The sequence below is a fragment of the Mizuhopecten yessoensis genome, unplaced genomic scaffold (assembly GCF_002113885.1).
Source record: "Mizuhopecten yessoensis strain PY_sf001 unplaced genomic scaffold, ASM211388v2 scaffold3207, whole genome shotgun sequence".
NCBI classification, from domain to species: Eukaryota; Metazoa; Mollusca; class Bivalvia; order Pectinida; family Pectinidae; genus Mizuhopecten; species Mizuhopecten yessoensis.
This window is the reverse complement of record NW_018404929.1, coordinates 26858-42229: the sequence shown is the minus strand read 5'-3', so window position 1 is coordinate 42229 and position 15372 is coordinate 26858. Positions and strand designations below refer to the sequence as shown.

Sequence of the window (15372 nt, the reverse complement as noted above, 5' to 3'; positions counted from 1 at the left end):
TTATCATTACATTATGCATATGATACACAATGAAAGAACAGAGTAAGAGAAAAAGAATCATTCACCCCCTTGTGGGTGAGATAGTGGAATCACAACCCTCGGGGAAAGATCCTTTAGTTGCCAAACACTCGGCAAAGCCTCGTGTTTGGCAACTTAAGAATCCTTCCCCTCGGGTTGAGATTCTCCTATCTCACCCCCAAGGGGATGAAAGATTCTATTATTCTCTTACCCTGGACAGGTGTATCCGCATTTTTACCGGTGTGAGATTTCCTTGTCTCACCCTAGGGTTAAGACGGGGGGATTCCCCTATTCCTAACAATGGCATGACGTCACTTTAACAAAACAATGACGTCACGTCAACAAACCATCAACGTCACGTTTAGCATGTAACATTATCATTACATTATGCATATGATGCACAATGAAAGAACAGAGTAAGAGAAAAAGAATCATTCACCCCCTTGTGGGTGAGATAGTGGAATCTCAACCCTCGGGGAAAGATCCTTTAGTTGCCAAACACTCGGCAAAGCCTCGTGTTTGGCAACTTAAGAATCCTTCCCCTCGGGTTGAGATTCTCCTATCTCACCCCCAAGGGGATGAAAGATTCTATTATTCTCTTACCCTGGACAGGTGTATCCGCATTTTTACCGGTGTGAGATTTCCTTGTCTCACCCTAGGGTTAAGACGGGGGGATTCCCCTATTCCTAACAATGGCATGACGTCACTTTAACAAAACAATGACGTCACGTCAACAAACCATCAACGTCACGTTTAGCATGTAACATTATCATTACATTATGCATATGATGCACAATGAAAGAACAGAGTAAGAGAAAAAGAATCATTCACCCCCTTGTGGGTCAGATAGTGGAATCTCAACCCTCGGGGAAAGATCCTTTAGTTGCCAAACACTCGGCAAAGCCTCGTGTTTGGCAACTGAAATAATAGGATGGGAGAAAAACAATCATCCCCTACCACCCCCAAGGGTGTAAAAGATTCTATTAATCTCACCCCCAAGGGGGTGAAAGATTCTATTAGTAACCCCCTATGGGGAGATAGCCTCGTGCCGATTAGCACGTGATCAATTGTGACGTCATTAAAATGCGGCATCGGTAATTGTGACGTCATCAAAAGTGAATGACGATATGCCTACCCCATATGTGTTTTGTTTACAAACATGGCAGACTTCTGTCGGTGGAGCTGTGACTGAAATAATAGGATGGGAGAAAAACAATCATCCCCTACCTTGAGGGTTTAACAGAGAAATATCCAACCCTAGGGTTGGAGATTTCTCTGTCACACCCTCAAGGTAGGGGAATATTCTATTAGTCACCCCTAGGGGGAGATAGTCTCGTGCCAATAAGCACGTGTTCAATTATGACGTCATTAAATTGTGTCACCGGTCATTGTGACGTTATTAAATGTGAATGACGATATTCATACCCACATGTGTTTTGTTTACAAACATGGCAAACAACTGTCGGTGGAGTTGTGACTGAATAATAGGATGGGAGAAAACTAATCATCCCCTACACTGAGGGTGTAACAGAGAAATCTCCAACCCTCGTGGTATTATTTTTTAAAACATCACCCCTCGGTAGGAGATTTCTCTGTCACACCCTCAGTAGGAGAAGCTTCTATTAGTCAATGACCATGTGACCACGATCAAACTTTATGTAGCTGTGACCTAGTAGTCTGAAGTCGTGACTTCACGTGACGGTGACAACCTAACCTTAAATTAAGACCACATGATGTATAATAGATAGTACATGTAGAATCGGTGCCTCCCTGAAGTCCCGGTTTAGAATGTAAACGATCTGTTCATAAACTGACATAACCGAAAAAAACATTGAAAAAACATTTGAAATAAGCGAAACTGGTATGAATCTAGTATGGATATAGAGCCGAGAGGTCATATTTAGATAGTCAATACCCCAGGGTTTTACATCCCACATTGCAACTCAATATCGTCAATATTTCTTCAGAAACAATTTACTTTGATGACACCATAACACGTATAATCAAAACAAGTGTTCTGATATAACATGGAGGCACGTCCTTAAATTACCTTAGCTGTTAATAGGACGTTAAACAAAATTAAACCAAATCAAACCTGATATAACGGTAGCAATGTTTTTCTTCTGTTTCATTGACACGTGACATCATAACGTGTGATGTGATCTGTATATATTTCTGTTTTAGTGACATGTGTCGTCATTACAAGTGTCTTGATCTTATGGTGTTAAATTCTGTTGCAGTATTGTCGAGGGAACATAAGGTGAACAGTTTACACGATGATAATTACTGGATGACGTTTACAACAAAGTTTGGTGACGACTAGCACAGAATGCCGCGTGTAACTTGGGAGGATATGGCACCACTTGCCCCAATACCGGACAGAACCGTCCGGAGACGGGAACACCCTCCGCCCACCAGAGAGGCCGAGTACAAGGCCATCATTGTCAAAGTGAACGACATCTGTCTCCAGATACGTAAATTCGCCAAGAAGTACCTGGACCGCAAGGCGGTGGACTATGTTGAGTGTGATAAGTGCCTTTCGGAACTCCTCCGTTCTTGGGAAATGGATGCATCTGACTTTAAAACGTGGAAGGAATTCCTAGAAAAGTTAAAATTTAGAGAAATCAGGCAAGAAGTGAGGGAATCTGAAAGTTGTAAAGATTTGCTATATATATGTGACAGAGCGAAAGCGTTTGAACTAGCTATTCCAGGAATACGAGAAAAGCTGGTCAAATGTACCAGAGAACACCTGCAGAAATACTGCAAAAGTTTTATAGAGGAAATGGGTGGTCTCGATATCCGACCCGTGTTTGATTACGATGAGGCTCTGAAGGGCTACAAGGCGGACATCGAGGGTAAGATTGATCAGATCAACACTAATATCCTGACTTACGGAGAACTAAAAACACCTTTTGACAAGTTTGTAAATGAAGGCAGCGTCCACAGTAGCCTCATGGAGGAAGTGTGCGTGGCGGTAGTGGAAGTATCCCACGCAGTGAAGAAGTGGGTGAGTGAGGACGCGACATACCCCGACAGACTACTCCAGGAGATCTTTTTCAACAACTCGTACAAGGAAAATCTGGAGGAGGACATCCTCAGGCTCAACGCTAAACACAGAGACGCAGAGCGCAGTCTTGAGCGGAAACACAAGACATTCACCCACCTACATAGACAACATCTCAGTCACAAGAAAGAAAAGAAGAAATTAAAGTCTAGTTTGGAAACTGTGACTAATAAGATAGAGAAACTAGAGCGACAGGAGCGACAGAGACAGGAGGAGATATCAGGGTTACACTCCACACTAAGGGACAAAACACCGCGGTCTCATCGAGACAAGGAAGAACTCGGCCTCAAGCTGGGCCGAACGGAAGAAAACCTGGAGAGAGTTCACGAGTGGAAATCAGTCAGCGAGCGCCAACAGGCCCGGCTAGAGCGCGAGCTAAAGCAAGTGTCCGACCGCACGTACGAGCTGAAGGTGGAGGCCGTCACGGTCCGCCACGAGGAGGATGAGATGAAGAACTCCCTTCTCGGGATAGAGATCGAGGTTAAGTCAATCAAGGACAGGATCACTAGCATTGAGGAAAAGAACGTGGTCCTGAAGAAGATCCGGGTACTTAAACTCTCCCCCGACACACTCAGAATGATCCACAAACGTCGGATACAGGCCAACGGTCGGGGTAAGTCTGCTTAACTAATTTGGTATAATATGGATATGACATTGGTTGATGATAGGGGAATCTTTCCTCATCGTCAACATCGTTTTCAGTGATTATTAAATTTATTTCCACAAATTATTTGGTTACAACACAATATGACGCCTCAGATTATTGGCATCCTACTGAACCAGTGGACAGTATTTCCATGTTTTGTTATATAGACACGAACGATGAAGGCAGTCCGAGTACGGAGGTAGAGGCCAATAGTGTCGCTGGTAACACCAACGGTAAACTAGTGTGATCCCTGATCTATAAGTGACCCCATCTTTGTTGTGTCCCAAAAAGACCTTCTTGGAAGTGGAACTGGTATATAATCCCTTACCCGCGAGTTATCTTATCAAAATCTTGTCCAGAATTACTACAATAGCAAATTGAATTCCTATTGAATGACATCCTCCATGTTTTGTTCTTTGAACTCCGACCCCCGAATGATATTCCTTATTCCACTGATCCTTCCCTGATGTGTTCTCTGGCGTGTTGCCTGACGTCAGACATCCTTCCATGTCGTATTCCCTGATCCCTGACTTACATCCTTCCCGCTCCTGTTCCCTGACGTCAGACATCCTTTCATGTCGTATTCCCTGATCCCTGACTTACATCCTTCCCGCTCCTGTTCCCTGACGTCAGACATCCTTTCATGTCGTATTCCCTGATCCCTGACTTACATCCTTCCCTCGCCTGTACCCTGACGTCAGACATCCTTCCATGTCCTATTCCCTGATCCCTGACTTACATCCTTCCCTCTCCTGTCCCCTGACGTCAGACATCCTTTCATGTCGTATTCCCTGATCCCTGACTTACATCCTTCCCGCTCCTGTTCCCTGACGTCAGACATCCTTTCATGTCGTATTCCCTGATCCCTGACTTACATCCTTCCCGCTCCTGTTCCCTGACGTCAGACATCCTTTCATGTCGTATTCCCTGATCCCTGACTTACATCCTTCCCGCTCCTGTTCCCTGACGTCAGACATCCTTTCATGTCGTATTCCCTGATCCCTGACTTACATCCTTCCCGCTCCTGTTCCCTGACGTCAGACATCCTTTCATGTCGTATTCCCTGATCCCTGACTTACATCCTTCCCTCTCCTGTACCCTGACGTCAGACATCCTTCCCTCTCCTGTACCCTGACGTCCGGCCATTGAATGGTTTCTCTTTCGCGTTCCTCTGTTTCCTGATTCCTGAATAAAATCCCTCATTTTAGTGTATCTTGACATTTGATCCTAGAATGACACCCCACCATGATTTTTTTCGTTGACCACTGACTCTTTAATTACATCCCTCACTGTCGTGAACCTTGACCCCAGACTCCTGAATGTCATCTTTTATTGTCATGTTCCTTTGGCACCTGACCCTTGAGTAGCATCCCTCCCGAGTACCATGTCTTGTGACCATGAGTAGCATCCCTCCCGAGTACCATGTCTTCTGACCATGAGTAGCATCACTCCCGAGTACCATGTCTTCTGACCATGAGTAGCATCCCTCCCGAGTACCATGTCTTCTGACCATGAGTAGCATCCCTCCCGAGTACCATGTCTTCTGACCATGAGTAGCATCCCTCCCGAGTACCATGTCTTCTGACCATGACTAACATCCCACCATATCTTGACCCCTTTGACCCCTGACACTTGAACGACCGACATCACTCCCTGTCGTGATCCTTCTTCACCTCTTACCGAATTGACCTCTCATCCTTATCGTACCATTACACAAATTATATTTATTCTTTGACAAACGTTTTAAAGATGTCATTGTTCCATCTAAACCATATCATACTTATATTGAAACTTGCACCATGTTATACATTAACTAGAGCACCACGTGTAATATCTTACCTCTGTAGCTACTCTCCTGTGTGGGTCTGGCTAACCTGTTATGTCAACCTGGAGACAAGACATAATAACCACCTGTAGTTGTCACGATACAATATCCGGGTCTTTACTGCTAGCATATATTGTGTTTTAGAAGCCAGTGAAGCTAGCAGCCATGAAAGAGAGCCCCCGGTCGATAGTGGTCCGGGTAACACCGACGGTAAAACATTACCCGTCTGCGTCTTTGGTGTGCTTGTTTACAGTTATCCGTGTCTGAAGCGTGCTTGTTTACAACACCCGTCTGTGTCTTTAGTGTGTTTGTTTACAGTTATCTGTGTATGTATCGTGCTTGTTTACAACACCCGTCTGTGTCTTTAGTGTGTTTGTTTACAGTTAGTTATCTGTGTCTGTAGTGTGCTTGATTACACCCGTCTGTGTCTTTAGTGTGTTTGTTTACAGTTATCTGTGTCTGTAGTGCGCTTGATTACACCCGTCTGTGTCTGTTGGGTATTTTTACATCCGGCTGTGTGCATGGTTACGTTGTTTGACGACCAATTTGAACCAGTATTCAGTGAAACGTTTTTAGTTGCCCCTGTTACACGAGTTGTCGTTATTAACCCAGTGTAGTAAGTCTGTGTTGTGTTATACGAGTTGTTGTTATTAACCCAGTGAAGTAAGTCTCTGTTGTGTTGCACGAATTGTCGTTATTAACCCAGTGTAGTAAGTCTGTGTTGTGTTTCACGAGTTGTCGTTATTAACCCAGTGTAGTAAGACTGTGTTGTGTTACACGAGTTGTCGTTATTAACCCAGTGTAGTAAGTCTCTGTTGTGTTACACGAGTTGTTGTTATTAACCCAGTGAAGTAAGTCTCTGTTGTGTTACACGAATTGTCGTTATTAACCCAGTGTAGTAAGTCTCTGTTGTGTTACACGAGTTGTTGTTATTAACCCAGTGTAGTAAGACTGTGTTGTGTTACACGAGTTGTCGTTATTAATTCAGTGTAATAAGTCTGTGTTGTGTTACACGAGTTGTTGTTATTAACCCAGTGTAGTAAGTCTGTGTTGTGTTACACGAGTTGTTGTTATTAACCCAGTGTAGTAAGTCTGTGTTGTGTTACACGAGTTGTTGTTATTAACCCAGTGTAGTAAGTCTGTGTTGTGTTACACGAGTTGTTGTTATTAACCCAGTGTAGTAAGTCTGTGTTGTGTTACACGAGTTGTTGTTATTAACCCAGTGTAGTAAGTCTGTGTTGTGTTACACGAGTTGTTGTTATTAACCCAGTGTAGTAAGTCTGTGTTGTGTTACACGAGTTGTTGTTATTAACCCAGTGTAGTAAGTCTGTGTTGTGTTACACGAGTTGTTGTTATTAACCCAGTGTAGTAAGTCTGTGTTGTGTTACACGAGTTGTTGTTATTAACCCAGTGTAGTAAGTCTGTGTTGTGTTACACGAGTTGTTGTTATTAACCCAGTGTAGTAAGTCTGTGTTGTGTTACACGAGTTGTTGTTATTAACCCAGTGTAGTAAGTCTGTGTTGTGTTACACGAGTTGTTGTTATTAACCCAGTGTAGTAAGTCTGTGTTGTGTTACACGAGTTGTCGTTATTAACCCAGTGTAATAATTATGTGTTGTGTTACACGAGTTGTTGTTATTAACCCAGTGAAGTAAGTCTGTGTTGTGTTACACGAGTTGTTGTTATTAACCCAGTGAAGTAAGTCTGTGTTGTGTTACACGAGTTGTCGTTATTACCCCAGTGTAGTAAGTCTGTGTTGTGTTACACGAGTTGTTGTTATTAACCCAGTGAAGTAAGTCTGTGTTGTGTTACACGAGTTGTTGTTATTAACCCAGTGCAGTAAGTCTGTGTTGTGTTACACGAGTTGTCGTTATTAACCCAGTGAAGTAAGTCTGTGTTGTGTTACACGAGTTGTTGTTATCAACAAGTTTGAAAACTATCATCTTTTTCTCTTTGACAGGTGTCACAACCAACGTTGACAGTTACGCTTCGACATTTTTGACAAATAACACAACATTCTCTTTTTGATATGTCAGAAATATAGGTCTAGAACTGTATTGACAGGACCTCTGCTGCACATTGCCTAAGTAATCATTGCCAGGCGGAATAACGCCATTGATTATAATTGTCAACATAAACCTATTATATTGTGTTTATATATACACGACCCTCATATTTCAAGTCCTACTTCATTTATGTCGTCCCTCAGAACGATCTCTACAGCTACATGTCCTGTTGGTGAGCCGACAGGCAGAGCGTTATTTACTCGAACTACTGATATGCTTTCATAAGTAATACCTTTAAATGGTGGTCAGCTGGTGATACGCCTTTCTTACAGTAATACCTTTAAATTGCGGTCTGTTGGTGATACTTTTATTTGACTTGCCTTACGTTTAGTCGAGATAAGATAAATGTGGTGAACGTTGTTCACAGAGAATGGTATACATACCGGTGTTCTGATATTTGATATGCTATATCTTACAACACCCACTGCTATCACTTAGCCTGTTTTGTTGCCTTTCATTCCTTTAGCATGGTATAGAATGTTTCAAAATAAGGCTGTTTTTACATACCGTAACTGTTCCTAACTGTCTGTGCTCATTTACAACAAATTTGTATGCAGCACTAATTTGTCTAACATATTCAAATGATAATGTCAACAGCCAACGGTACCTGAACGTAAGGGACGGTAACGTATGATGACATGACGTACTCGATGACGACTGATAATATCGGACTGGCAAACGATGCATTTGTAAATAACGAATGATGTCTCGCTTGCGTTGAGTAATTTGAATCCGGTGATATATGCATGTAATTATTTGCTGGTCCCGCGCGCGACGTTATGCATTTGTGACGTCATATTGAAGGATTAGAAATTATTCAATATTTCTATGGTCATGTGATAACAATATTTTTAATTCTCTTCAATTTGATAAGAAACTTATGAAAGTCGCCCTGAATTTTCCTTTCTGGCTCTGAAAAGTCTTCTTGAAGCAATAACATCTTGACTCGGATGTAAAACCTAAGATCTCCTTTAAGATCATAAATATACGTGTGATATTTGACGAGATGTTGTTTTCCTTTCCACAGGTGCGCTGGAAGACGCCTGCAGGTTTGTGGCTCAGTTTATCGGCAAGGATTGGAAAAGGCTGTACGACAGACTCCCGTTCGCACCAGCTCGTGATACGGACAAGCGTCAAAAGGACGTGTTTGTGATCGACCAAATCTCGGCTCGACGAGACCGCACACCGGAGGAGACTGCTGTCACGTGTTTGGAGAAGTGGCGCAATTTCAATAGGCATGGTGACATAGCACAGTTAATCAAAGGCCTAAGGACGCTAAATAAGGTGGAACTCGCGGAAAAAGTGGAAACGAAGTATATGGTTACGAATGTGTACAGCTGAATTTTGTTGATTAAGGAAGCCAGGACAACGACACTGTTATCAAGATTTTATACTGTGACCAGAAGGTAACCGCTCTTTAATTACACTGTGATCAGGAGGTACCCGTTCTATAATTACACGGTGATCAGGAGGTAACCGTTCTATAATTACACTGTGATCAGTAGGTACCCGTTCTATAATGACACTGTGATCAGGAGGTAACTGTTCTATAATTATATACTGTGATCAGGAGGTAGCCGTTATATACTTACGCTGTGATCAGGGGGTAACCGTTCTATAATGACACTGTGATCAGGAGGTAACTGTTCTATAATTATATACTGTGATCAGGAGGTAGCCGTTATATACTTACACTGTGATCAGGGGGTAACCGTTCTATAATGACACTGTGATCAGGAGGTAACTGTTCTATAATTATATACTGTGATCAGGAGGTAGCCGTTATATACTTACACTGTGATCAGGGGGTAACCGTTCTATAATTTTACACTGTGACTAGAAGGTAACCGGTCTTTAATTACACTGTGATCAGGAGGTAACCGTTCTGTAATTACACTGTGATCAGGAGGTAACCGTTCTGTACTTACACTGTGATCAGGAGGTAACCGTTCTATAATTACATTGTGATCAGTAGGTTACCGTTATATAATTACACTGTGATCAGGAGGTAACCTTTCTATAATTACACTGTGATCAAGAGGTAACCGTTCTATAACTACACTGTGATCAGGAGGTAACCTTTCTATAATTATGCACTGTGATCAGGAGGTAACCGTTATAAACTTACACTGTGATCATGAGGTAACCGTCATATACTCACACTGTGATCAGGGAGTAACCGTTCTATAATTACACTGTGATCATGAGGTAACCGTCATATACTTTCACTGTGATCAGGGGGTAACCGTTCTATAATTTTACACTGTGACCAGAAGGTAACCGGTCTTTAATTACACTGTGATCAGGAGGTAACCGTTCTATAACTACACTTTTATCAGGAGGTTACCGTTCTATAATTACACTGTGGTCAGGAGGTAACAGTTATATACTTACACTGTGATCAGGAGGTAAACGTTCTATAATTATGCACTGTGATCAGGAGGTCACCGTTATAAACTCACACTGTGATCATGAGGTAACCGTCATATACTCACACTGTGATCAGGGAGTAACCGTTCTATAATTACACTGTGATCATGAGGTAACCGTCATATACTCACACTGTGATCAGGGAGTAACCGTTCTATAATTACACTGTGATCAGGAGGTAACCGTTATATCACTACACTGTGATCAGGAGGTAACCGTTATATACTTACACTGTGGTCAGGAGGTAACCGTTCTGTACTTACACTGTGATCAGGAGGTAACCGTTCTATAACTACATTGTGATCAGGAGGTAACCGTTCTATAACTTCACTGTGATCAGGAGGTAACCGTTTTATAATTACACTGTGATAAGCAGGTAACCGTTCTATAACTACATTGTGATCAGGAGGTTAACGTTCTATAATTACACTGTGGTCAGGAGGTAACCATTATATACTTACACTGTGATCAGGGGGTAACCGTTGTGTAATTACACTGTGATCAGGAGGTAACCGTTCTGTAATTACACTGTGATCAGGAGGTAACCGTTTTATAATTACAACTAACACTGTGATCAGGGGGTAAACGTTCTATAATTACACTGTGATCAGGAGGTTCCCGTTCTATAATTACACGATGATCAGGAGGTAACCGTTCTATAACTACACTTTTATCAGGAGGTTACCGTTCTATAATTACACTGTGGTCAGGAGGTAAACGTTCTATAACTACACTTTTATCAGGAGGTTACCGTTCTATAATTACACTGTGGTCAGGAGGTAACAGTTATATACTTACACTGTGATCAGGAGGTAAACGTTCTATAATTATGCACTGTGATCAGGAGGTTTACGTTTATAATTACACTGTGATCAGGAGGTAACCGTTCTGTACTTACACTGTGATCAGGAGGTAACCGTTCTGTAATTACACTGTGATCAGGAGGTAACCGTTCTATAACTTCACTGTGATCAGGAGGTTACCGTTTTATAATTACACTGTGATCAGGATGTAACCGTTCTATCATTACACTGTGATCAGGAGGTTACCGTTTTATAATTACGCTGTGATCAGGAGGTAACCGTTCTATAATTACATTGTGATCAGTAGGTTACCGTTCTATAATTACACTGTGATCAGGAGGTAACCGTTCTATAATTACACTGTGATCAGGAGGTAACCTTTCTATAATTACACTGTGATCAAGAGGTAACCGTTCTATAACTACACTGTGATCAGGAGGTAACCGTTCTATAATTACACTGTGATCAGGAGGTAACCGTTCTATAATTACACTGTGATCAGGAGGTAACCGTTCTATAATTACACTGTGATCAGGAGGTAACCGTTCTATAATTACACTGTGATCAGGAGGTAACCGTTCTATAATTACACTGTGATCAGGAGGTAACCGTTCTATAATTACACTGTGATCAGGAGGTAACCGTTTTATAACTACACTGTGATCAGGGGGTAGCCTTTCTATAACTACCCTGTGATCAGGAGGTAACCTTTCTTTAATTATGCACTGTGATCAGGAGGTTACCGTTTTATAACTATACACTGTGATCAGGCGGTAACTGTTCTGTAATATAACAAACAGCCAGATAGGTGTCGTAGAACCTGTGAGACCGGTACATGTATATAACAAACAACCAGATATGTGTCGTAATACCTGTGGGACCGGTATATAACAAACAACCAGATATGTGTCGTAATACCTGTGGGACCGGTATATAACAAACAGCCAGATTGGTGTCGTAGTACCTGTGGGACCGGAATATAACAAACAGCCAGATAGGTGTCGTAGTACCTGTGGGACCGGAATATAACAAACTACCAGATAGGTGTCGTAATACCTGTGGGACCGGTACATAACAAACAACCGGATTGGTATCGTAGTACCTGTGGGACCGGTATATAACAAGCTACCGGATAGGTGTCGTAATACCTGTGGGACCGGTATATAACAAACAGCCAGATAGGTGTCGTAGTACCTGTGGGACCGGTATATAACAAACAGCCAGATTGGTGTCGTAGTACCTGTGGGACCGGTATATAACAAACTACCAGATAGGTGTCGTAGTACCTGTGGGACCGGTACATAACAAACAACCAGATTGGTATCGTAGTACCTGTGGGACCGGTATATAACAAACAACCAGATATGTGTCGTAGTACCTGTGAAGGACAACATTACAATCTGCTCGATTTGGGGCTGCAGCAAGTCTACCGTCCAATTAACGCCTGGACATCGTGGAACAAAATCACTGCCACTAGTCTAATGTCTTAACCACACAGAATCGACAAAGTGTAAACCTATATATCATTTTTTTCTGTTGTTTTTGTTCTCGCTTTTAAAAAGAAAAAAATGGAAATTTCCGGTCGGATTAGAACTAGTTATCAAAACAAAGAATTATGGGAATTCATAGAATAGCAGGATTTTATCAATGTAGAATATTCAAGAATTTACTTCACTATATATAGAAGCTTGATTAATGTAAAAATGATTTCAGAGTGCTTGGACGAATATAGCTGGTGACGTCATGTGATGTACGTAAAGTGGATGTACACTCAGACAAATAGGCCCGATGACGTCATGTGTCGTACATAAGGCAAGATGTACGCTTGTACGCTCGGGCGAGTGGATTCAGTGACGCCTCGTGTCGCACTTAAAGAAGAAAACTATGTCTTATGTAATACACAAGGTGAAATGTAAGTTTGGAAGTGTGGACTTAATGACGTCATGTGTAATATATCAAGCCTAGTGACGTCACGTAATTGTTTAAATGGTGCTAACAGAGAGAACATTATCTAAACGTGTGAGAAAGAAGACTTTGTTTAAAGGCATGTCAGTATTTATTAGACTGGAATGTGGATTTAAATTATTAATTTATATATGTATTCACATGACTAGTAATTTGATATCAGTTTATATGTGATTAAATGAATATATTTAGAACAGTAAATCAAACGCTGCTGAATTATTGAGGTAATTAAATAAACGTATAGCTCACTTTTGTCTTGAATTCCGTCTCTATTACATAAACACTTCAATTCTGACGAGCAAAGTCATTATCATGTGATTTACAAGTTTTTTTATCACTAAGATATTGCCTATGGTGTCGCAGTATGCTGTGAACAGGCGAAGCATTTGGGTATCTTCGCGATTTTCCACGATGTTTTAGACATAACTTTGTTTAGATTGCGCCTTGCTGGATTATCTTTTTCATGGCGCAACTCCCCGTCTCAGACTGACTGGTTACCTCCCTGTTTCGGAGACGATTGACCCCCCCCCCCCCCCCCCCCCCCCCCCGCCAAACAAAANCCGTCCTCGTTACCGAACAGTAAACTTTCGTTAATACACCTCGTGTTTAGAAACAGACATTTAGACTGGTATAAATAAACTAATGAGGTAATATAACGACAGTTCAAAGCTTCTCCACAATGAGCGTAGGACAACGGGATAGTTCTGTGTGTAATTAGATGGCAATACACCACGTACATAGTCCCAGGGGTGTAAAGGAGACATAGACACACCGTCCTAAACACATGCAGACCCATATAATAACTCTAATTAACTCTAACTTCATTATCGCCGTTCTAATGTTGAATCGCTTTCTTTTTCTGGTCAACTTTACCGTAATAATTCAACTTGAGACTTTATCAATCACGTACGATCATATTCACAAGGACTGATGTCTACGTCATCACCGACCGGTTAGTGAACCTAACTAGGATCCTATACGGTAGGAGATTTAGGTTATAGGTCAAGTGTGTTAGGTTATAGACTGGTCAGTTCCTAGAGCTGGATAGCGTCCACCTGCCAGTCGGACTGTTTATATACAGGTATCCGAATTAAGGTTAGGTCAAAGATATTTACACCTGTAATTAGGTTAAACACTTTTACATGGAACCACGACATGTATAAGGCCACCGAAAATTGATCTGTAATGATAAAACTACATTAGAGCAGGTTGATTGAAATGTGTCCATGTCGAACATACCACCAGAACATATCCCTACAAGTACCGCCACCATAACATATCCCTACAAGTACTACCACTATAACATATCACCACAAGTACAACCACCATAACATATCCCCACAAGTACCAACACCATAACATATCCCCACAAGTACTACCACCATAACATATCACGAAAAGTACTACCGCCATAACATATCACCACAAGTACCACCACTATAACATATCCCTATAAGTACCACCACCATAACATATCCCTACAAGTACTACCACCATAACATATCACCACAAGTACCACCACCATAACATATCCCCACAAGTACCACCACCATAACATATCACCACAAGTACTACCACTATAACATATCACCACAAGTACAACCACCATAACATATCCCCACAAGTACTACCACTATAACATATCCCCACAAGTACAACCACCATAACATATCTCACCACAAGTACCACCACCATAACATATCCCCACAAGTACCACCACCATAACATATCCCTACAAGTACCACCACCATAACATATCCCTACAATTACTACCACCATAACATATCACCACAAGTACCACCACCATAACATATCCCCACAAGTACTACCACCATAACATATCACCACAAGTACCACCACCATAACATATCCCCACAAGTACCACCACCATAACATATCCCTACAAGTACCACCACCATAACATATCCCTACAAGTACTACCACCATAACATATCACCACAAGTACCACCACCATAACATATCCCCACAAGTACCACCACCATAACATATCCCTACAAGTACCACCACCATAACATATCCCTACAAGTACTACCACCATAACATATCACCACAAGTACCACCACCATAACATATCCCCACAAGTACCACCACCATAACATATCCCTACAAGTACCACCACCATAACCTATCCCTACAAGTACTACCACCATAACATATCACCACAAGTACTACCACCATAACATATCACCACAAGTACCACCACCATAACATATCCCCACAAGTAACACCACCATAACATATCCCTACAAGTACTAACACCATAACATATCACCACAAGTACCAACACCATAACATATCACCACAAGTACCACCACCATAACATATCCCCACAAGTACGACCACTATAACATATCCCCACAAGTACCACCACCATAACATATACCTACAATTACTACCCCCATAACATATCACCACAAGTACTACCATCATAACATATCTCACCACAAGTACCACCACCATAACATATCACCACAAGTACTACCACCATAACATATCCCCACAAGTACCACCATTATAACATATCACCACAAGTAC

At 41.7% G+C, this 15372-nt stretch overlaps 1 protein-coding gene across 4 annotated transcripts in view; it reads left to right on the top strand.

The window, feature by feature from the left end:
- Positions 1-13076, top strand: part of LOC110447086 (RB1-inducible coiled-coil protein 1-like) — a 29788-nt gene extending 16712 nt beyond the window's left edge. For 2 of the 4 annotated variants that reach the window (XM_021492533.1, XM_021492532.1), the window contains exons 2-4: positions 2259-3695; positions 5698-5763; positions 8646-9219. In XM_021492533.1, the coding sequence (XP_021348208.1) occupies positions 2348-3695; positions 5698-5763; positions 8646-8959 (1728 nt within the window). In that variant the 5' untranslated portion in view covers positions 2259-2347 and the 3' untranslated portion in view covers positions 8960-9219. Of the gene's footprint in view, positions 1-2258; positions 3696-5697; positions 5764-8645; positions 9220-12564 lie in introns of those variants that run through there. The other 2 variants (XR_002462555.1, XM_021492534.1) reach the window with 2 other exon arrangements.
- Positions 13077-15372: the final 2296 nt, after the last annotated feature.